Source organism: Leptinotarsa decemlineata, unplaced genomic scaffold (assembly GCF_025532065.1).
Source record: "Leptinotarsa decemlineata unplaced genomic scaffold, Ldec_3_MD MMD2_tig00026340_RagTag_RagTag, whole genome shotgun sequence".
NCBI lineage: Eukaryota > Metazoa > Arthropoda > Insecta > Coleoptera > Chrysomelidae > Leptinotarsa > Leptinotarsa decemlineata.
The window spans coordinates 14,054,996-14,080,689 of NW_027412694.1; the positions used below are offsets into that span (position 1 = coordinate 14,054,996).

At 36.8% G+C, this 25,694-nt stretch overlaps 2 protein-coding genes across 4 annotated transcripts in view; one reads left to right on the plus strand and one right to left on the minus strand.

Moving 5' to 3' along the window:
- Positions 1-25,694, minus strand: part of esn (espinas) — a 569,590-nt gene that overhangs the window by 98,310 nt on the left and 445,586 nt on the right. The window lies entirely within an intron of this gene.
- Positions 2,226-25,014, plus strand: LOC111501973 (neprilysin-2). The gene is made up of 9 exons (XM_023155910.2): positions 2,226-2,646; positions 5,890-6,380; positions 8,030-8,206; positions 10,623-10,837; positions 13,577-13,738; positions 15,471-15,717; positions 15,955-16,120; positions 20,833-21,071; positions 24,626-25,014. Exons 1-9 carry the CDS (start codon positions 2,508-2,510, stop codon positions 24,965-24,967), a joined length of 2,178 nt encoding a protein of 725 aa, XP_023011678.2. The 5' UTR covers positions 2,226-2,507; the 3' UTR covers positions 24,968-25,014.

A 25,694-nucleotide genomic window follows, 5' to 3' on the forward strand; every position in this document is an offset into this window, starting at 1 on the left:
CGATGGCATTTCAGGTTAGCTTCCCAAATTTCTGCTTCCGCAGTTGTCGGTTGATTGAACTTCGCAAGTTGACTTGGGTGTCACACCAATAGGTGGTGCCACTTATGTTTCGCTTGCTTTTACGAAGCTATTTTTATCAAGTACTTTCTTGGTTTTCGAGGACCGCCACACTACACACATTCGACATCGAGAGCTCGTAGAGGCAACATCGACTAGAAGTGAAAGTTTACCTGTGAAGGACCACCTAAGGAGGCAAACTGTGAAGTGTTTAAGAGACACACAAACAACAGTTCTTGTCAGAACTGATAAAGAGAATTCAGTTCTTCTTAGAACTAAATATAGGGTCGTCAGACCACAACCCCATCCTATTCACAATAGGAAGGGGAGAAGTGGAAGCAGACAACCCAACGAAGCGAATCATAGACTGGACAAGATTCCAACGAACCATACACGACGCGCTGGGTGAGATACCACGCATCGAAACAAAAACAGATCTGGAGAACGCCACGGACCAGCTTCAGCAGGCGATCACACAAACAACGGAAAGAAGCGCGAGGGAAGTCCCAGCCACGCGCTTTAACTTCCAAGAGCACCTTCCACCAGAAACGATGGAACTAATCAGAATAAGAAGACGCCTGAAAAGACAGTACCAAAGAACACGTGCACCGATGGACAAAAGGTGCATGAATAGAGCAAACAGGATACTGAAAGAAGAGCTGAAAGCGATCCGAGAAAGACAATGGACCACCCGTCTGGAAGAGCTGGCCACAGAAGATAGATCTGCGTGGCAAATGCAGAAGAAACTTAGGAACGGACCGCGACAACCCTGCCCACCAATACACGGCGAGCAAGGAATAGTCTACACTGACCAGGAGAAGGCGGAAGCATTCGCGGACAACTTCGAAAGGCAGTGCAAAGAGAATGACGTCCCGTTCACAGACGAGGTAGAGGAAATAGAAAACCAGGTGGAAAGAACGGTACGGAGGCTCAACCGACGAACAGATAATGCGCAACCCCTGGCCCCGACATCGCCTGAGGAAGTGAAAGACATTCTGAGGCACCTTATCACTCGGAAAGCACCAGGCCCAGACAATATAACAAATAGAGCACTGAAAGTGCTGCCGCGAAAGGGTATAGCAGCCATAACCAACATCATAAATGCTATACTCAGACTGCAACACTTCCCGTACCAGTTCAAAGAGGCAACGGTAATCCACATACCAAAGCCCAAGAAGAACCACCTGTTTCCAGCGAACCACCGGCCAATAAGCTTACTGCCATCCATAAGCAAAGTGGCGGAACGCGTCATCCTGAAGAGACTGGAAGAACAAACCAGAGAGTTAGGGATCCTCCCCAACGAACAATTCGGTTTTAGATCAGAGCACTCAACAGAGCTACAAGTCCTGAGGGTAGTGGAATTTGCGACAGAAGGCTTCAACCTTGGCAAAGGACACAACACCGGAGCTATCTTCCTAGACGTCTCCAAGGCGTTCGACAGAGTTTGGCACGACGGGCTACTAGCCAAGATGAGCGATTTCGGATACTCCAAACCAATGGTAAGATTAATCCAGTCTTTTCTAGCTGACAGGCGATGCCGATGCAGAGTAGGAGACGAATTATCAACAGTTCGACTACTGGTGGCAGGAGTCCCGCAAGGTGCAGTCCTTTCGCCACACAAACATACTAACATACATACATACCGGTGAAGCTAAAAAAGCCTGTTAAAAACATTCTTTTCTCTTGCTAACGTTTCGAATTTATTTAAAGTCTTTTTCAGAGCTCATAAAGGAGTTTCTCCCTGTTGAAAATATAACTATTTTAAAATATTAGACATATTAGATACATAGTAGAAATGAAAAACACTAAAACGCCACACAAAGACTTTTTCGACCCCTGACGAAGAATGCAAATAAATTCGAAACGTTGACAGGAAAACAATTGTAAATATGGTTCGTGTTACCCAACTAAGCCTTTATGAAAAGGAATATTGGATCACTGAACCAGTTAATTTTTCAAAAAGTTTTCCCATTTTCTTTCTTTTCATGATAATGTATCATTTGAACATCGGATTCAGGACAATTTCAGAACACCATGTAGAACTCACTAACGCTTCCCCGTGTATAAGGTTTCATTCTCAAGCTGCATTACGTGTGCTTGATTATTTCTAATTAGATTAATAATTATTATACATCTAGGCAATGATGTAATTGCCAGTCGAGGTCTTGAACGGAGATGAGAGTCACAATAATTGTGCCTATTAAGATTTTAAGGAGATGAAAGAGTTTAAATTATATTTTTGAATCATCTGGTCAAACGGTGTGAATGTGGAGGTGTTATCAGTTCAAAGTGTGTCGGACGAGTCATCAGGTGTGTTTCATCACGTACATCAGATATGAAGTAATTACAATGGGAGCCAACTATCAAGGCTGAAGACGGGCTTTTTGAATCTTCGAAACTTTGGTGCGGTTATTCATTTGACATTTCGAAGAATATCCACTCGAAACGCTATGGTGAAACAGTGGTGCAAAATGAGTTGGGGGCGGTATTTTGCAAACCGGACCAAGTTAGAAAAAGGGCTAATTGTTGGTCTCACTGGTCTCAGTATAATAGTTATAGTTCTGTTTATCTGTTTTCTAACTTCTAGTGGTGAGTACAATAGCATATTAACTATCGTCAGTTGACTCACTTGATCGCAATATCTGACATCTCAAAGTGAACATTTTTATTCAAATGAAAGTGACTGATTACATAAATTACTAAGGTAAATCAAGTTCGATGGTTTGAGAATATAACGATATAAAATGCGAGGAATCATTTCTAGAAACAATACATGACTGTGTTCAAACACAGAGATGCGTTCACTGAATAATAATGAATTCAATAGAGCTAGTAGAGAAATACTTTTACACCATTGTTTTCATAGAATCGATGAATTCTTACTTGTATATTCATATTGGTGAAGATATTTTATTGTGTAAGTTATGTTATATTTTATATTATATTTAGATAAATTACAGAGCTAGTTGCTGATATAACAAAAGGCGAACGAAGTTCAACTCAGTTAGCACAAGTGCTACTGAGTTGTAGCACTTGTGCTAACTCTATGACTATCTTCTATGTATGACATGCCGTAAACTTCTCAAATAAATCTGTCCATCTACCTATATATCATAATACTAATGCCTATTCACAACTATGTTGAGAAATACGAAAAGTAATTGAATGTCCAGAAAAAAAAATTCACTATCAAACCGGAATTTTGCAAACGAGCAATACATCAAAAGAAATGTGGTCCATGATTAATGATTTTAGGGGTAAACAAAGAAAAAAACAAGTTGATACACCAATAACGCAGACAAATCGCTGATAACTTCATTGAACACTTTACTGATGCAAATGACCTTGGAGAAATGTAGGACTCTTTAAAAAATTGGAAGGTGGCTGGAATAAACGAAATTTCAATTAAAATTTTTGATAACCTTCCTGATATATTATTGAATGCTCTAGCATTGGCAATAAACTCATCCTTTAAGACCGGTACATTCCCTTGCTGTCTAAAAAATGTATAGTTATCCCATTGCACAAAGGTGGTGATCTCAGTGATCCTTCAAACTTCCGTCCTATATGTCTCAATCCGACTCTAGGCAAACTGATAGAGAAACTGGTTGAAATAAGATTGATAATTAAAAAAAAAAGGCCAGTTCGGATTCCAATAAAAAAAGAACACCCAAGATGCTTTCTTGTCTTTGTAATACAACATTTATGAAAACATTAATAGAAAAGAATCAGCAGTAGAAGTGTTCTAAGACTTTTCTAAATCATTTGACTGTGTAGATGATGGAATATTGCTGAAAAAACTCTGTCACTATGGCAGCCGTGGAAACACTCACGAATGGTTCGAGAACTATATCAAAGGAAGTAGTCGGATTGTGAAAACCTCATCATTATCAGAAAAAGGAGAAATAAAAAATGTCGTGCCACAAGGTTCAATACCGGGGCCGATGCTTTTCTTGTTATGCATGAATGATTGAACATCCATCGATACAGAAGGAAAAAATTTACTTCATTCGCCGATGACATCACATATCTATTATAATAGAAAAATGGATCTTCATGTAATCTTCACGAGATAAAAAAGCTAGCTTCAGGGTGATTTGTAGCGACAAAAACTTAAATCGGCTCATTTCTCACTCTTTGATTTTTATGTAAGGTATGGCATTTCTTTTTGGGGAGTATGTTGCTAAACTCTATTGCAGACTGTTTAAATTATACAGAAAAGAGTTATAAGATTCATGTGTGAAGCCAAGAGTAAAGACTTCTGCAAACCCTTGTTTGAAGTACATTAAATTTTGACAGTCTTTGGAATTTTTATTTCAAAAACAGTCTGTTTAACTGACACACATAAACTGATATTTAGTAGCTACTCCAATAATTATGCCCTTCATCAATCTGATGACCTAAGACTCTACTCTATGACCTATAACCTCTACTCTAGTCAAAGACTTCTTTTATTATCATGGTCTTAAGATATTCAATCATTCACCCTTCTATACTGAAATTTTAGAAAATCACTGTAAATTTCGAAAATCAGTAAAAGATCCTATTATGGTAGACCCTATTATAGTTTGGAAGAGTTCTATGAGGACAGTTTTTAATATATAGACACAGATAAATCTTTCCTCTGAATTCAACTTATTTTGTGATGTGATTTGTACCCTATACGTTTTAGATATAGCTTAATTATAAAAAGAGCAGTAGACCAAAGTTGGAACAAAAATGGCTTAGGAAAAGTATAAACAATATAATTTTTTTCCAAGGAAATAATACTGAATAATAATACAAAAATTCCATAAAAATAAAATTACTATTCAGGTTATCACAACGATAAGATTGAGATTATTCAGCAGAATATAAGAATTGTAACTATGATTTGTTGTGAAGTAAGGATAATTAGTACGAAAGAATCGTTTCAAACGTAATATTTACGTCGTAAATTAATCATGAAATTTGGGGCAAGTATAACTTTTGTTGATGTGATGATGGCATGCCTCAGATTTCCACAGAAAAATCTGACGAAACGAGTGTGTGAAAGAAATTATTTTAAATAGCCTTAACTTTAATATCAATCATAGTACCTATGTATTTTTATATCGACTAATCGATGTGTTAAAATTCTTGATCTTGAAATCAGCCATAACTTCAGCTTCTTCTTGAACAGAGTTTAGTTGTTTCAATTCATTCGGTAGATCGTTATATATCTTTGGCCCAAGAAACATGCTAGATCTCTGAGATATAGTTTTAGTCACATGTGGAACTGAAATGGTGAATTTTTTTGACCTGGTGGAGTAGGAATAATCTAGAAATATTTTGCTCCGGTTTTTTTTCTGGTCCAACGGCAAGTGTCAAATGAAATATTTGTTTTACATCTAAGATATTGCCAAGCTTGTAAAGGTCATCTGATGTGTAGGTAATTGGTTTTCTGAATATTATTTTCAAAATCCATTTTTGAATTATTTCAACATTCTTTATAATGTTATTATATGCCCCTCCCCAAGCTATTATGCTATATCTCAGTTGGGATTCCACCAATGCGCAATACAGCATTGAGAGATGTTTTTTTTTCAAAAATGTTTCTTATATATTTCAATTTAGACAATATAGGCTTCTAATTTTTTGCACTAACTTCCCAATGTGTAAGTTACATTTTAAATGATTGTCTATCATTACACCGAGATACTATGAAGTAAGATATCTTGGTGTCATCTTCCATGTTCAATTTTAAGACATGTAATTCATAAAAATCGATTTCAATACTACAAACAGTCTGGTGCATGATTTTTTGATGGTATATTTCAACAAATGTTGTAATTAAGATAAACACTTTTTTAGATACCAACGTTTGTAAAGAACCTCAATGTATTCGAGCGGCAGTTCACATATTGGATACAGTAGACCCCCAAGCTGATCCCTGTGAAGACTTTTATCAGTTTGCATGTGGAACATTTTTGAAAAATGCTTTCATTAATGGGCAGCCCAATACCCTGAGTATTTTGTCGGAAATAACAAAGAACCAACTGAAAAATATAGTTATGGAGAAGACGAATGAAACCAATTTGCCAAAAACATTAGTAATGCAAAGAAAATTCTATAGAGCGTGCTTGAATACAACAGCCATAGAAGAAGATAATGACAAATCGATATTGAACCTTCTAGATCAAGTTACTGGTGGATGGCCAGTTCTAAAGACGTTCAACTGGGTTGAGAGGGATTTTGAGTGGTCCAATGTCATGCTTAGAGCGAGAAATTTGGGACTATACAATCAATTTTTCTTCAATGTTGAAGTGCACCGCAATCATACTGATAATAAACTGAAAATTTGGGTGAGTAATGTCGGAGCCACTAGAAACTGTTTTTTCCAAACTGTTCAGTAAGAAAGTTCAACAAATATACAATAAGGTGAGTTACTTTGTAACGAAATGAACTGAAGAACTGAAATCATTAAAGACATAAAAATTCACAAAGAACTACGTATTGATTAGGTGACAATTCTAAAACATGAATGTTGTTTATTGTGTTTTTCTGTGAAAAATCAATTGAAACTTGTACGAACCAATTGAGGTTTTCAAGACGTACCTTGGCACAAAAAAAATACATTTTCCAGTATTTTGTATAGCATATATAAGCATCAAGAAAGGGAATCAGGAATTTCCACCCCCAAGGGGGTTCAAAGATTGCATTGAATTTCATCAGTTTTGAAGTTGGAAACCTGAAGTTCTGGGTCGAAAAAAAATATTGCAGCTATTTCTTTTAAATGGTCTGTGACGAAACTTGATGTGAAGAACCATATTCTACGCGGGCGAAGCCACGGGCAACAACTAGTTCATTCATATTCACCAAATTGACTACATATTCTAATGAAAACATTTTGTTATAAGTCAGTGAGTTATGCTTGAAGACTGGCAGTAAACAAATCTAAAGAAATGAACTTTAAACGTTCAAGCCAGTCTCGAATATACCTACATAGTAGGTTAAATGGACAGAAGCCTATCGGAAAACAACTACTTCCTTGGCTAATACCACGAAGTGCGTTGGATTATATACGACAGGCGTCAGTGCATCTGATAGGCGTCAGTCCATTTAACCTACTGTGTAGGTATATTCGAGACTGGCTTGAACGTTAAAAGTTCATTTCTTTAGATTTGTTTACTGCCAGTCTTCAAGCATAGCCCACTGACTAATAAGAAAGTTTTTCTTCCTTATTCAGATGAATCGGGTAAATTACGGATATGCAGTTGGTTAGTACCTTGTCCACTAGATGGAGTGACATTTTGTTGTTTCGCTCCAACTTAGGAAGAAGAATGAAATACTCTGAAAGAATTCCGATTTTCAATTAGGAAAATAATTGACTTCAGATCAATGATTGTCACTATCTTTCACTGATAAGTGGCTAATGAGCCCGAAACCGGTCTGCAAGTGTGCCCGTTCCAAAATTGAAGGTCGACTCTTTGAGTTGTATTGCCAATTGCATATGTGAAGATTCCTGCACTGACGCCTGTCGGATATAATCCAACGCCCTTCGTGGTATTAGCCACGGGAGTAGTTATTTTCTGATAGGCGTCAGTCCATTCAACTTACTGTGTAGGTATATTCGAGACTGGCTTGAACGTTTAAAGTTCATTTCTTTAGATTTGAAAGAATTTTGCTTACACTTGAATGAAAGCACCGTCCCTTGACGCGCGTTTCGCCAACCAGGTTATCATCATCAGCAGATGATAACCTGATTAGCGAGAGTGCTTTTGAACAAGTGTGGGAAAATGGTTTTATTAGATTCATTTCAATAACATTTTTCCCTTCAAGACTACAAATATAGAAAAATTACCTCATAGCAAGTTCTGCTACAAGTCTTACAAAAAGGTTTATACTATTTCAAGCATGACACCAATACTGAAAAAAAATAAATAGGGAGTGCCTGAAGAATTAAAATAATATAATTATGATACACACATATTACAGTGTGTTCATTTTGTAGATCAAACCACCAGATAGAAAAGAAGTATCGTCTTTCCATTGGAATAAACCGCCATTAGAATGGAAAGAGCAAACCGTCGAAATAATGACTGATATTGCTGCCTTGCTGGGAGCGAAAAGCGTCAGTGTGAGGACCGAACTGAGATCGACAATGACATTTGCAGAACGGTTACAAGAAGTATGTATGCAGATTGATTTGCGATGTTGAAAAGTGTTTTGAAGGACGTGTCCATATGAGTCAATGTCCCATAACGTACATGTTCCGCTAGTTGCTACCGAAAACCTGAGTGAAAAATAAAAAGTTTGATTTTATAAACATATTAGTAGAGCATAAAAAATGGTTTTTGTGGGTTATTTCTAAGAGGTAGACGTATACCATAGTGGACTTTTTCGTAGACTTTTTTAAGTTGTGCAATACTGTAGTAGGTACATTATTTTGATCTATCTCGCAGGGTTCAGCCAGCGTTTGGGTTTGTGTTTATTTACGACATTACATTAGAAACCTCTGAGATTATTAAGATTCGTTCAAATAGTAAATCTACTTTATGATATAAATACTGAGCCTTGGCGAAGAGGCTAATTTTTTTGTCGAAAAAGTATACTATGAACGGTTCCTATGACCTCTAGGATTTCGTGGAAAGAAGTCATTCCTTATCCAGGTACGCAGGCAATAGGAAGAGAATACCAGTAAGTCTGTCTACGTCTCTGGTTTCAAATTATTGGGTTTGAATAAATTCTAACAAATGTATTTTGAATAACCTATAAATGAAAATATTATAAGCACTCCCATGATTCCTGTCTACACGAAGTTTGACTGTCGAGAGTAGAAATTTGGCGGTATAGACATCTTCATTCATCTCGTGGTTACTTTTGTTACAAAGATGCATCCCTACAGGTATACGTGTTAAAGTAGTACCAAAGAATTCGAAGCTCAGAAGTGGTATTTCCGTGTCCCCTAAAATTTTTGATATTTGCTCTGACCACCAGACGGCGATGGCAGTACGATATCAGTATTTAATGTGAGTATCAACAGAATTGGGAAGCTAGTAGTCGCTGACAACCAGTCGGCCGGATCTATCGAAGTCGGGATATACGCCAAAATTAAATTGAATTAAAAAGCCGACAGGTTTGACAGCGACTGATACCTAGTTTTATTTTCGGCAGCCATCTTGATTTCGAACAGGTTGGAGCCTGGCTCCCTTACCCTTTCGACTGGCATGCTACCTAGTTCTGTTAGTAATCATATTAAATACTGACATCATACTGTCATCGCCCCCTTGTGGTCAGGGTAAGTACTGAAAATTGTAACTGTCACGAAAATGTCGCTTCTGAGCTTCTATGGGATTTTTATTCTTTGGTGGTACGGATTCCAAGCAACAGTAATAAGTCTCACCAAGTTTTGTCCGTTTTCATGAGTCTACTGTAAATTGTAATATTTCAGTGGATATTTTTTCAGTTTAATCGAAATGAGCACCATTTAAATCAATGCATTTTTACTGACGTAACACAAGTTGTCATCATAAAATTGTTTGTTTTGCATTCCAAGAAGTCGACGAAGGTCGTTTTTGCCTGGTCGTGATTGGTGAAGGTGTTCGAAGTGCTTGAATAGATGTGGAAAAGTGTTCGAAGTGCTTGAATAGATGGCCGTCGGTTGGCGAGAGTTCTTGGCAGTATGGTGGGTGGAGCAGAACTTCGAGGCTCACTTCGCTTGATTTTTTAACGATGATTTGTACAACGTGCGGACAGGCGTTGTCGTGGAGCAGAATCGGATCTCTTCTGTTGACCAGTGCCGGCTACTGCTGAGGCAATGTTCGGTACATTTCGTCGAATTCCTCACAATAGGATTCTGCTGCGATGGTTTGGCCTGGTTGCAGAAAGTTTTAGTGAAGCACACCAGTCGCTGACCACCATACAGTAACCATGATCTTTTTTGTTGGGTTTTTGCCTTTGGGAAGTGTTTGGGAGGCTCATCGGTATTCAACCACCGTCCTGAACATGTCCTGTGGTCGAAGAGGATACACATTTCATCACACGTGACGATCTGATACAAAGAAGATCGTTTTGGTTGCGGAAAAGCAAAGAAGAACAGACATCGAAACATCGTAAGAATTTCTGTCGATCTCTCAAATTGTGGGGCACCTATTTTTCGAGCATTTTGACTTCTCCAATGCGTTTCAAACCATCAAAAACCGCATGGAAGAGGATGCCCAGTTCTTCCACCACTCCACGCACCGTTTGGGTCAGTCTCAACCAGGGTCCTTAGTAGGTCAACCACTTCGAGGCTCAGCCTTGAGGCGAAAATCTCCGGAAAGAAATTTCGCTAATCACCGTAGAACAATGCGTTCATTATTACTCTCAATGTCAAATTCCTGGTTAATATTTTGATCTGTTTCGGCAGCGCGTTCGTTCAATTTGAATTAGGTATAGACCATGACACAATAGAATAAACATTTATTGAAATATGGAACTACAAAAACCCTTGGAATTATTACGGACAAAACTACTTTTGAAATAACCTAATACTTGCCTTATTCTTATTTCTGGAGAGAAAAAAAAATACTTCCCAATAGAAATGAATTTTAATGCAATTTCAGATAATTGAGAAATATCACAATGAAACGTCAACAGGAGAAGACCCGAAAAAGAATGTAACTGTGAAGTGTCTCAATCACAAATTCATAAAAATAGAATGGCTCAATTTTCTCAGGAACATGACAAATTTGGATTTGAGTGGAAATGAAGAAGTTGTTTTCGATGTCGATATGTATTTCAAGGATTTATACTATTTATTGTTGAAGACTCCTAAAAAGTAAGTAAATGATAATGTTCAATGAAAACTGAACAAGTAATACACCTTGTAGTAAACGTTTCATTTCCTGACTACTCTCTGAATTCAGCATAAATTTCGGACATCGACTTTTTGGTAATGAAGTGGTATCTTTTGATAACTTTTTGGTAACGAAGTGAACACCGCATGTTGGAAAGTAAATACATCACCCTCTCTTATCTCATACAGATTTTTTGGAGTTTGTTTCTTATTTATTCGTGAGTGTTAGATTTCGGATTTCCATTGCTTGAAGCAGTGTTTTTCAGCCCTTTCATAAAAACGACCCCTTACAAGTAAAAAAAATTCTGGCGACCAACAGGATCTTAATTCATTTAATGTTTTCATTTTCTTTGTATTGAAGAAATATATAACGATCGAAACAAGTAGTATAAAAGAGGAAAACTGCATATTGATGAATTTACTGCAAACACTATAGGCCAGTGTTTGTACATGTTATTAGAAAGCAACTACGAGATTGATTGCACACAATGTATCGTTATTGGTAGCTTTGGCGATGAAGGTATATACATATAACGGAATCAATTGGAATTAAGAATACCGAATATCTCATGAACACACCATTTTGTTCGTCAAGAAGTTTTGCCATCAGATTTCAGTGAGCCACTTGGACAGGAACTGAAAATTGAGAACGCTTTGAAAGGTAAAACCTTGTAAACCTGAATCATCTAAACATAATCATCTGTGAAGATATAAGTTATATAAGTTAGTTCTATCCAAATTTGCTTTATAATCTTAATTGAAAGATGAACTGTTAATATTTTTTGAAGATACCAAGTCTGAATATGCGAATTAACTTTGTTTTGCTCTAGTGTCCGAACGAAAGTTCGGTTTCGGTTTCCTTTTCGGTCGAGTTTCGGCAAAAAAACGGGTTTCGGTTTAGTTTCGGTTTCGGCGGCAAACCTGCCGAAACTACGACCGAAACTGCATTCGGGAGTTCCCGCGCTGTGATCGGTCATGTTCGGCGTTTTGAATTCCATACAAGCGACGAAGACATTTTGCCGCGTCCACGTACCTAATCATGTCGTGACTTACTTTGTGATTTACTTTGTTTATTACATAAATATTAAGTACCTATTGTGATATTAGGTAGCAGCTTAAGTTAGTAATTTTATGTTTAATATTTTTGAAAAACCATCAATAATATTCAAAAGAAGGATCTACCTAGACATACTCAAATAAACACCTCACCTATTTTAAGTATTTTCATGGTGCAATTAATATTTTTTCTTAAATAAGGGTTTGTTATGTTGATTATCAATAAGTAAACATGTCGAAGACTGCATAACGTTGTGATTTAATAATAATAATCTTTATTCAGCAGCAGATACATCAGTGAAAAGAGAGAACAAAAAAGTAATTTGAAAAAAATATATACATACATAAATACACACACACACACAAATATATATATATATATATATATATATATATATATATATATATATATATATATATTTCAATATTAAATTCTACAAAAAGGATTTGAAGCTTTATATCTTCTATTAATTATCTGCGAGCGCTTTCGACAGTTGGTAGTACTGTCATCATCTGGCACTCCTCAAACTGCTCCTGAGTTTGAGGAGTGCCAGAAGAAACTTCGTTTATGGTTGAAACTTTTGTAAAAATGATTTATGGGTCTACTGCTCATGTTCAGAAGATTCTTAAAGGAATTGTAACGGACCAATCGTTTGTATTGAGTTTCATAATTGTTCCATGATATAAATCTTGCCTAATTCGAAAAAAATCATCAATTCATTTTTCGGAATTGTCCATTTACTCTTCGGATCAACCAGATGCATGCCGGAAAAACTGAAAATTCTATTTTTTGCTGTATCTTCTCGATTTACAGAGCTATTGAAAATATGGTTACACTCTGCCATATGCACTTGTATTGAACAAGCATAATATGACGATGGAGTTTTTATTCAGGATATTCGACTTGTGGTACTACCAACTTTAAAATACCTGAAATAAGTTATCACAAATTTCTAATATACGCAGTGGGTTTTTTTCGCAGTATTCGATCGGGAGTCAATCAATTTAAAAAAAGGTGATTTTGGTGAGCTAGTACTTCAGACTGCAAATGATTTTATTCCTCTCTTGCTGAGAGGACCAATCCATAAATGAATAATAAAAGTTATGGCATGTTCTCAGTTTCGAAGATATCGTAGAAATGAACTCAGTCATTATTACTGCTCGTCTTTCATATTACTGAATTTTCCGACTAATATTTAAAATTCCCCAGGAATTTCTTATGAACTTTAAATTAAAATCAATTCATTTGAAGATGAAAACAACATATCGATTTTCCGATCTTACGAGATGCCAATATTTGTACTCAAATTTGAATAGTTCTATTCAAAAAACACTTCATTGTGAGATTTTCACTAAACAGTTTTACTAAAACGCAACAAGTGTTTCGCTATACAATAGCTTCTTCAGATGTGTTGTGCACGCCTGACCATTTGCGTTTTTGTAAAACTGTTTTTATGAAAATCTCACAAGTTTTTCTAATACGTTATGGATTTTCATCAAGTATCGACAGATTCAATCACATACTCAATAGTCATATATATTAGGACATCCGAAACTCTGTAGATCGTGTGAAAATTTTCGATACAAGTGATTCAAGTGTATTCAGAAAATAAATTGCCAATATCACAATTTAAAAATGTCAACCGTTGAAATAATAATTTTCAGAATCCAGGCCAACTACATGGCGTGGGCGATCATTTCAAGAAATATACATTATCTCTCAAAGAAAGTGAGAGACAAGTACGATGAGATGTCAAAATATTCCGACAGTGGAGAAGTTGAAACAAATTCTAGGAGTACGAAATGTTTCAAACTGAGCACAGATTTGTGAGTATCTCCTAATCAGTGTATTATATTTATTTTCAACCTCATGCGACGTCACAACATACGAAAGTTGTCGAAACTGAAATTGATTTCACATGGCAATGAATTCGACATAGTGAGAATTCGACGTAAGATGACTGATTTGCCTGGGAGCAAAAAATCTCACCGAGTCGAATTCTCTCGTCAAATTATTGTTACAGCAAAATCTGGCCATGTAAAATTAATTTCAGTTTCGAAAACGTTTGTGAGTGAAAGGGTTGGCTTTTGATGTAGTTAGAATTCGACGTAGTGGGAATTTGACGTAGTATACGAACCCAGACATGCTGTGCTACCTTCTAATTTGAGAAGAAATTTGGGTTATTATTATGAAAGTTTTCAGATTACGATGTATAGAATTTTTTTCATTATTGAAATCATCAGTTTCCATTCGACGTGTTAGGTATCGAAAAGACGAGTGTTCTTACATGTTGATATGGAGATAGTTGCTTGCGATTCACAAAACTGATGATACATCTTGCTATGGTGGTGTATATTTCTCCTTCAGTTGTTTTTTGCTGCTATATTCATTAGCCTCCTGTTCAGGGTAGTCTATATTAATAACTTCCTGACTTACAATTTACACAATTAGACAAATTCTCTCGTGAAAAATATCTAGTCGAAAACAGAGTTGAACTCTCGACCTGTGTGTTAAAAGCCGGACACACTTCTATGGCGCCAATTTACCACTGGCAAACTTGCTGTTCACTAGCTTAGGTTAGGTTCCGTTACATCCAAAGTGAGTGGGTCTATTCGACCCTCCACCTCAACCCGCAAGGGTTTATTGTGGCTCACACCTATTCCCACTCGATCAAATAAACCCAGCTTCTCAACGAAGCCGAATAGTTTGTATGGTGACTGGTCTTTCATGACATATGGCAGATGGCGGTACGGCTCTGCCGAACTCTTCCGACAGTCCGAGTCTCTGCATATGATAATTCAACTGACAGTGACCTGTAAGAATATCGTAGTTCATCCCTACTGTAGTCCAACAACTGTTGGTATCAAGTTTCGAAAAGTAAATAAACGCCTTGGAGTGAGCCAATTCTGGAAGATTCTACCAATCCATCAATCTTCTTGTCATCCAGCTGTCCAATGTTTGTTTGGCAAAGCCTAAAGCGATGCCAGTGACAGGTTCTGGTCCGGTGAAGCTGCTTGCAGCACCCTTCTTTGCAAGGGAGTCAGCAGCCTCATTGCCTTGCAGTCCAGTATGGTCAGGAATCCAGACCAGAGAAAATATGTTGTCTTCTTATGGAGGAGAGTCGTTTCTGGGAATTTGCTATCAATTTAGATGTTGCTCGGTAGGAGCCAAGAGCTCCAACACCTCTTGATTGTCTGAGAATATTTTTATTGACATGTGAATGAGGTTGGATTCTTCCAATCTCTCCGCACACAATTCAATATCGTAAATTTCCGCTTGAAATACAGTCGATTAGATTCCTAGGCAAGTTGATGTCTCTGTCCTGGGTCTGCTACTGAAAACACCTGCACCAGGACCGAAAGGTGTTTTCCATACATCTGTGAACTAATAGCTGTCTGCTCTTAATATTTCCTTCTCTCGGAGGATCCAGTTCTCTCTGCTCTGCTCTGCTCTGTTCTCTACCTTAGTCGGTTATATTCATTCTGATCTGAATACATAACACAATATAACATAAAAAAACTTCAGATGAAGAAGTTTTTTGACAGTATATTTTTTCAGATTTGGATTTATAGCACAATCGGAATATGTTCGTAGATACACTCCGAAAGAAAAAAAAGTATACATAAAGGAGATGATTGCATATATTAAAAGGGAAATGAAAGAATCCATTAAAGTCACTCCATGGATAGACGAGACTAGTAGGAAAAATGCTCTGAAACAGTTGAAAAATATATCAGAAGCTATAGGCTGGATCGATCAGGCTGTCGATGTTGAAAAAGTTGACGAATTGACTGGATTGGATAAGGTGAGTGTTACACTAATAACAATCATCTGTTAATCCCAATTGAATAAGGGCTGCAGTGAGTCACGGTTGAAATATTTTGCTTCAATGAACTATGCCATTTTGAAAAGTTTTCGATTCCATAAGTGATCAAATATACACATAAAACTGAACCAGGAACTGTGCCCTTTTTTGTTGAAAAATAAGGCAATTTTACACGCAGATGAATATTCAAAATCAATATACGATGTGGTTTTTCAGCTCACTTTTTCTAACGATAACGTTATACACATGGCGAGAATGACCAGAAAAGCTAAACTCGATAGTTATTACAAACAAATTCGACTGAATAATTCGGACCTGTACATGGTGCCACCCCCAAAATTAGATGTGAATGCATATTTTTCACGGCAAATTAATTTACTAAGTAAGTATTTACACATATCATTTATCAATTAACTTCTATTGAATATGTTGATTCAAATTTGTGAAAGTACTTATTCATCACTGAATTGAAAGTGGCATCAAATCAAAGTTCCATTCTTGAATAGCGTAGAAAACTCATGGCTACTATTTATTTTGAAAAGGGGATATTTCCAGGATGGGCAGTAAAGCGTTCTGCTTTCTACTTTTCCATCATTGAATTGAAACTGTATATTGAACTGTATATTCCAACCAAAAATTCTTGTGGTTGGAATATAATCAACTAATGCTAACAGCGGATATTGAAAAAAAAGAGTACTATTTTTATTATGATTTACAAACAGGTACTGTTGAGGAGTCCCGAAACTTCAAAGTACACCTTTGAGGATGATTGTGTTCTATGAAAGTGAAAGAAACCTGTATTTCATTTACATATTGTTATGAATAGTTTTTATTGTAGTTATTTTTTTAAACTTTTTCTCGGAAGCTTTCCACATTTTTTGTTCATTGATGGAGATATGGACGGACAGAAGGACGAAAAAGAAAGTATAAAAAAATATGTTCTCTATACTTTGCTGTTGGGTAGGTTATGAATGTTGTCATTGAATAATTGAATTCAAATTCAAATATCAGTCTGTCTAAATTAAATGTAATGGAATTTTTTCAATGGGTTTCAATGGGTGATATTTGCAAAATATCGACCATACGATAGTTTCAGTAAAACGTCTGCAAATTGATCAAAATAGTTATAAACAATGACGTTCGTGATGAGATGGTTATAGGTATGATTTATAATTAATGTGTATGTAATCATCCTATCGTTTTTGTGATTTTCTGGAGATTTTCTTGTCCAAAATAATCTTCAGAAAATCAATGAGTTTGTTCCAAAATACCTATTTTATTTTGATGTTTTATGATTTGATATTATTGAATATTGAGTTCTTGTTACAATACTGTATGATTTTGAGTTATTTTGGTGTTAACAAAAAATGAAAATAACTTTGCACAAAAAAATTATTTTACTCTTGAAATAATTAACCATGGTTAACACCATAGTTGTGTAATTTGTAGTATTACAGGCTTTTAAAATGAACCGTCTTATACAGTATGCTGTCTATTTATTGTTTTAGCAATTTTTTTTCGTTGTCTCCATTTAAAAAAAAGGGTAAAAATTTAAAACTTCACTTAGATGGCCATGACTTCAAACCTAGATTTATTTTTTAATGCTGAAGAACTTCTCTAAATAACATTTGTGGATGTTTTTCGAAATAAGAGTACTTTACTATTGTCTCAAAATCAAATATATGAAGGCTCCTCGTATATTACGTGTGTTTTACTGTATTTTGTTGGGGCATGTTTAGTTTCAGGGGATGCACAAACTTTCATCAGGAATAACATTTTGTCGAAAACCCCAAATAAATAAGTTACTCATATGGTGCATACTTTGAGGATGACACTGTATATTATGTTTTTATAATTGTCATCCAAAGATGCAATATATTGTTTTCATGCTTCAAATATTTAATGATTGTTCTTGCATCGCAAACACATATTATATGCGTCCAATTCCTGTGAATCGATAAAATACACATTTTTTCCGTATTTATTTCCATAAAAATATTAGAAATTGAACAAACAGTTGAATGTCAAAGTTGTAAGTGATAATGAATATCGATAGTTAAACAATCCATTCAGGAAATCAACATAATATTCTGCTATATTTGTGATATTTCACATCGTAAACAACTTTGTAAACGTTAAACTAAGCCTGAGCTTTGGTTGGATACATGCTTTTTCCGTTCTCCAAAAGGCAATGACATTTCGCATTTGTTTTTTTATGAAGATGTGTGTTCCAGGACGTTTCGTTACAGAAAGGGCGCAGTGGAGTATATTTTTCAGACAGACAAGGTTGTATATAATATAAATATTGTGCGGGGTGATGACGTAAGTGAATGTGTTTATGAGTTCAATTTTTCCATTTTTCATCCATGATTTTTATGATAATATGACGGTTTATCAAAATATTCTGTGTTTATACAACTCCAGATATTAGGACTCATCGCCCAAAATATGTTTAAAACTGTTTTTCCGTTAACCAGCTGTCGCATCCCTACGAACGACCAACCTCAGAAGTCGAAACTTGTGCGAGCTAGGGACTAACGAGGTGAGATTACTAACACGGGTTGGACGTTAGCAATAGAAAATCGTTCGTTCAACTTGCGGCTTGAACCACCGACTCACACAGCGGTTGATTGAGAGAGTGAACAAGCACCCACGTCGAAACGACCGGCTGCCGACCTTCAAAAGAAGGGTATTATGGAAACGTCCATCATTTTCAAAACAAAAAACAGTCGTTTCTTTCCCATATACAGAAAAAAAAGTATAGCTAATCAATAATGATAAATAAAAATCTGTTAAGTGACTCACATCGCTTGGGGATCAAAGAACGAAAAAATAACATAATGAAAGAAGTGAAAAATGTGAGAAACACGATGATTTTCATTTAATGGAAATAACTGATGGTTCAGTTTCTATCATACTGTTATCATGAGGATGAGTGTAAGGCTTTGGTTAATTTGCGTCTTTACGATCTGACGAATTTTCTTGCTCTGGACGAAAGCTCACTCGCTTTTTCGTTATTCTCAATTCTTGAAAATTGTGAAAGAATGCACAATAAACTCATCAGCAGATTTAGAATATCGTAAGAGAGCAAAGGAACTGAATGGGATGTGTATTTCACAATATTGGTTGGGAAAGTGGAAGAAATTACTGTTCTTCACCAGCTTAGATTGTGCTGCCAATACTATAAATCAATGACGTGCATGAAGTTTCAAAAGCGACAACAAAAAAACCCATTGCTCAAGAGCCTTTCCTCACTTCCGAACTCCACAAGTTTTTTAGCCCAGATGTTTACTTTTTGTAAGTACTCGGGAAACTTCTTAGAAAGTTCTTCGACCAGCAGGTTTATAACTTCATAAGCAATTTTGTTTTGACCCACGATTATTTCACCGTGAGTATGAATGCTCAATGCACACAAGAATTACAATAACTCTTGTGAAAAGATAGGATAAGAAAAATAACTGGCTAGATGTTCTGTAGACAAAACAAGATTTAATGGGGAATGTTCCTTCTGACGAAAATCGAGTAGTTTTCATAAAAGAGCTCTAAAACAATGCATTTTAAACTCATCATTTCAACCTTTTTCTTTAAAAAATTATTTAAATACTCAAAAAAGAGAAATACAATAATGCATTCAACATTTAAAGGGATTCGTCGTTTTTATTTCACCATTTGGCAACATCGGTTATAGCTAATAAAGGACAATGAATCTGTTACCTCTATGAGACAAACAAAGATGACATATTTGAGAGGCTTGCTGTTATGTTCCAAGTTCCGAGACATTCTGTGACATATGACATTTTACCCAAAATGTCATATGTCTATATAAATAAATAACAAAACAACTGTTGTTTATGTGGCTTTTGGAGGTGGTATTGAACTATGATTTATATTTTGCCTTAATTGTTGATTTATAAAGATAATTTTCCTTTTTTAAAGTAGAATATCTAGGTACGTATAAATTACTTCAACTTGATATAGGCGCTGTTGCCAATATGTGAATTAGAAACAAATCCCTTTGAAAATCAAAACCTATTTGAAACATCAATTTGAATACTTTTCGAAGTGAATTTGAAAAACTCATGAATTAAACTCAACATTATTTTGATCAAACTTGCATTTGCTGTAATAACCCAAATTGAGGTACATTCCCCATTCTAACTATACTCTTACAAGGTTTGAAACGTAATGAATTACTTTACAAAAATGCAAAGTTTCACATCGGTAGTTAGAGAAGGAGGTTCAGATTAGTCATTGTAGGGATAGACAGAGGTTTTGATCAACATAGGTAGGAAAGGTCATAATAGCGGGTAGTTCCCAAGATAAAAGATACACGAAACAATTAAAGAATTTAAAAATCTAGCTATTTGTAGCCTACGATTTTTACGAAAAATAGACCTAAATATATGGGTTGCTTGAGAAAAGATATTCGATAATGTTGAATTTTATCATGATAAGTGGATTAGAAAAGACCTGTACATTAGAAGACCAACTGGAAAACCCCGATTGGGAAACCCTTGGGAATAACGACAAATTAAATAACTTGAACAAAATTTGTTAACAATACATAAAATAAAAATAATACCATAAAACAATCTGTTTTGTTGTGCTGGCAACTCTATGCTAAATACTAAAAAATTAAGATTCACAACCCACTTGAAAAACATAATAACTTCGATAGCAAGATTTTGAGACCGAACACATTTTCTCTCCTTCAACATCCAGAATGAGTTGTAGATCGTCCATTATGAGGCTCCATTATAATGAGAATACACCATACCTTTGAGGATGGCCTCTTACTACTCGCGTCACTAGGATTTTCTTCGCAATGGTATATGTAACAATTCTTCTCTCAGTATATAATCTATCCACACACTATAAGTTTCTTTCACCTTTAATTTCTCAGGTTCCTGAGTGTAGTCAGCGGCCTCAACAATTGCTGAGTTATAACAAAGTTCTGATATCAATTGGTTCAAGGTTCCTATCGATAGCAAAGACCAAGACAGTGCGTAATATGGTTAACCATGACGAGAATTTTACGTTTGGATCAAAATTCCATTAAAACGTTTTGAGTGAAACTTTTGGTTTTTGTTTCAGTTTTACCGGCGTCAATTTTACAAGGTCACATTTTTGACGCTTACCAACCCCACTACATGAATTACGGTGCCTTAGGATCCGTCATTGGTCATGAATTGACCCACGGATTCAGTATTAACGACGACAGTTTGGAATCCGAAAAATTGTGGACAAACAAATCTATCGAAAACTTTGAAAATGTTTCCCGATGCTTGGTAGAAGAGTACAAGAATTTTCTGAAGGAAATCGGACAACCAACCGTAAGTGAATTTTTGTCGAATAAACACATATAGAACTTTTTATACTTCATCCAGTGCATGATCCATATTTTATACACGGATTTTTTAAGCATGAGAAATAGAGGATATATGAAATCCAATCACGAATAAAGAGCAAAAATACTACTGCACATATTCAACTCTTAGAGAAATTATCACAACATGATGTTGATTTTATATTTACTGACAACAATGGTAACAAAATCATTGTGGCGATTGCAATCTAGCAGTATATTTTGATAATAGCAGTGGAAATTTAACATTCCGAAAGTAATTCTTAGAAACTGTTGTGAATTTCACAATAGTTCCTAAGAACGAAGTATAATTTACTAAATATTTGTTTGAAGGTGGTTGACAATGTTTCGTGGTGCATTTGATTTGTTCAGACTTCCATTGTCTGATATGATATAAATTGATTTGAAATCCCTGAAAGAATCTGTAAAAAATTGAAAGATTAGCTGAAAAATAACGATTACATCAAGCAAAAAAACTGAAATTACAATGAAATAAACGACAAGCAAAAACTAAAAAATCAAAAAAATTACCTATTAATACGAGATGAAAATAAAAAAAAAATATTAACAAGTAATGAAAAATAAAAAAAAATGATTGAAAGATTTCAAGCCAAGTTAGTGTCCATAATCGTCTTCGAGTGATAACGGGACTTATTCCTCCGAAATCTGACTATTTATAGGTCATTCGAGTGCCTTCACTTATCCCCTCTTCCCGCTCTCCGCTTCATCGGTTTTAGCGGGAGCTGACCGTTTGGCGGGAGTTGGTCGTGTTCCGATTGATTAGACGTTTCCATATGTCGCGTATCTCTACGCTAACTTGGCTAAATGCATTGTTGGACAAACATATATGCGGCTGCTTTGAATTTTCTCCTAAACCAGTGTTCCTCCTTGTGGATGACTTCAGCTTGAGCCTACTTGCTGTTATGTTGATGAGTGCAAACATGCTCTGATATACCTGATTTGCTGGTTTCTCCTCGCTGTGTGTGTTTCTTGTTCTTGGCAATGCGAACTCTCAATGGCCTCTTAGTTTCACCGATGTATGATTTTCCGCACTCGCAAGGTATCCGGTAAATGCAATTCTTGGAATAGCAGAAACACACAGGAGGAACCAGCAAATTAGGAATAGCAGAACATGTTTGGACTCATCAACATAACATCAAACGGATTCAAACTGAGATCATCTACAAGAAGGAACACTCTTTTAGGGAGAAATACAAAGAAGCTGCATATATGTGGTCCATCAACGCATTTAGCCAAGCTAACGTAGAGCTACGCAACATATGGAAACATTATCAAGCGGAACGCGACCAACTCCCTCCAAACGGTCAGCTCCCGTAATCACCGATGAAGCGGAGAGAGGGAAGAGATGATAGGTGAAAGCACTCGAATGACCTATAAATAGTCAGATCTCGGAGGAATGAATCCATTGAGCCTGGGGGTGACGAGCTTTGGCGAATCACTCGTAGACTTAAAGGGAAGAATACCGCTCCCTCATCCATTCACGGAGAGCGCGGAGTGTGCTACTCCCCCGCCGACAAAGCGTTGGCCTTTACCGATACGTCAGCTTGACGTTGACGACATCGACCCTGATATTCTGCTGGAAGATCGGATTCACCGCATCCTCAGGGAGAATGACGATGATAACATCCGTTTGGCTTCTGTGGGAGAATTGAAGGGCTACATCAGGGCCGCAATGGCCAAAAAAGCTCCGGGGGTCGACTCAATAACAAATAAGTTATTGAAAAAGCTCCCGGAAAACTGCGTCGAGAATCTCCAGTTTATTATAAATAGTTTGTTGGCCCTCAGATACCTCCCCAGAAGGTGAAAGCATGCGATCGTTGTCGTGCTCCCAAAACAGGGGCAGAACCGGCTTTTCCCGCAGAACTATCACCCGATTAGTCTGCTCTCGTCGGCGGCTAAGCTGGCTGGAAGATTCGTTCTTCAAAGGCTCAACGAAGAAGTTGAGGACCGAAATGTTCTGGCTGACGAACAATTCGGCTTCAGGAGGGAACATTCCACTGAGTTACAGGCCCTGAGACTGGTCGAAAATACCATCGTGGAGTTAAATCGTAATAGAAAAATTCATGTCGTTCTACTAGACATTTCGAAGGCCTTTGACCGTGTTTGGTACGAAAGCCTTCTGCATAAACTAATTGCGTTTGACCTGCTTCGGGGCCTGATCCGGTGGATAGGGTCTTTTCTGAAAGACAGAACATTTCAGGTTAGAGTAGAGGGCTCTCTGTCTGACGACAGAGAGATCCTCGCTGGAGTGCCACAGGGGGCCGTGCTCTCTCCCATGCTTTACTCTCTTCACACCAGCGACCTTCCGAGGTCCGAGCATAGGAGCTCGGAAGGTCGGGAGCTTAGGATCGTCTATATGCAACGTGCATTGGATGACCTCAAGCGCTGGTACCTCGAGTGGACGATCCGAGTGAACCCGAAAAAGACTCAAGCGATAACCATGGAAAGGGAAATCGACTGGCAAGCGCGGGTAAAGTACCTCGGTCTTCTAATGGATCGTGGGCTCACCTGGAACCCGCACTTTATAATCGTGAAGGCAAAGATCGAGGGTCGGGTGGCAAGCCTGTACTCTTTGATAAACATACGATCCAGGTTAAGCCTAAAAAACAAAGTTACGGTCTACAACACGAAGTTGTACGCTTCAGGCGTCTGGAGACAAGCGGCTTCGTCCAATATCTCCATCTTGGAGACTTTACAAAATAAAATACTACGGATGATTGTGAATGCTCCGTGTTTCGTGCGAAATGAAGCCATCCGCAGAGATTTACAGCTGCTATTCAGCAGTCCATCCAGTCGGGGATTCGGCGAGTTTTATATTGCGCGGAAACTCACGATAATCCGTTAGTCAGGGAAGTCAGGGTCGCTATAGACGACCCATCCCGATATAGAATGCCCCGACACTCTGTCGAAAGAGGCCCTCATGTCCTCCGTTAACAGATGAATAATATCTCCATCCGTCTCACCCCAGCCAGGTAGGGGTACACCGCGAAGGGCGGTACGGATGTCTGAGGACATTCAATCCACCATCACTGACCAGTTATGACCTATTTGTCTCTCTGACGAAAACCAGTCCAAAGGGCAGGGGAACAAGGCTCCAGCCTGAAAGAGATCAAGATGACATGCAGGAATGAGTCCAGTTATCACCCAAAGACGATTGTGGATAATAAAAATCGAAACGTCGTTCAGTAACTTGGTTTGGAATCTTTTAATATTTTTTTTTATTTTTCATTTTTTGTTGATCCTTTTCTTTAATTTTCATCTCGTGTTAATAGTTCAATATTTTTTATTTTTTGGTTGTTGCTTTTATTTAATGTCATTGTAATTTAATTTTTTTTGCTTGATATAATCGTTATTTTTCGGCTAATCTTTTAATTTTTTACATATTCTTTCAGGGATTTCAAATCAATTTATATCATATTAGACAATGGAAGTCTGAACAAATCGAATGTACTGAATATTCAAGTTAGTCATTTGGAAACATGGTGATCATGTGGTTTTCAGGAGAACAACACCGGCTTAGAAGAAAACCTGGCAGACTTCACAGGAGTTAATACGGCATACACTGCATACTTAAACTGGGTGAGAAAACATGGACCTGAAAAAAGCCTTCCTGGTATCAAGTATACCCCAAAGCAGATTTTCTGGATCATGGCAAGTACTTACATGTGTTACGAGCCCAGACTTTCCAAAAAAGATGACATCCACAATAAGGACGATGCTCATGGCCAACCTATTTTCAGAGTAATGGGGCGTTTAAAAAATTCTCCATATTTCGCAAAAGATTTCAATTGTCCGGAAGGGTCGAAAATGAATCCGAAAGATAAATGTCGAGTTTATTGGTGATTTTTGCAGTTGACGATTTTGATGTGAATAAACAGTTTTTTCAATTATTTCCTCATGTTTTCCCTTTATTATATACAGTGAAAACACAAATATTAGAGTTATTCAAGAATTTTATATTCATCGATAACTTCGCAAAAATTTTTTAACATAGCATCAAGTAACGACTCGTAACGTTTCTGAATGAAAATAATGTAATAACTGAAAAGCAATAAGGGTTTCTGAGTAACTCAAACACAGAAAAAGCTGTTCTTGACTTCGTGGAAAAGACGGTAAACACTCTAGATGGATCAGATAAATGTCTGGCTATATCTTTCTTGACCTGGCCAAGACATTTGATACTGTATCTCACGAAGTTCTTCTGGAGAAGCTTTACAATTATGGAATTAGAGGACCGGCAAACGATATTCTACACAATTATCCATACACAAGATCACTTTGAATTTTTCTGCAAACACTTGGGATGAGGTTATTGATGCAAATAATGAATTAGAAAAGTTAAAAATGGCTAGCCCAAAACCTGAATGTAATAAAAACTAAATACATTTCATATTCTCTGATCACAGTTGATCAACCGTTAGTAAAAAAATATTCATGCATACGAGAATAATAGCCAAAATCGATTAACCAGCAATTGTCCGAAAATAGAGAACTGTAATAGTATCAAGTAGCTCGGTAGCCGGGCGATTCGACGTGGGTGCTTTGTTCACTCTCTCAATCGACCGATGAA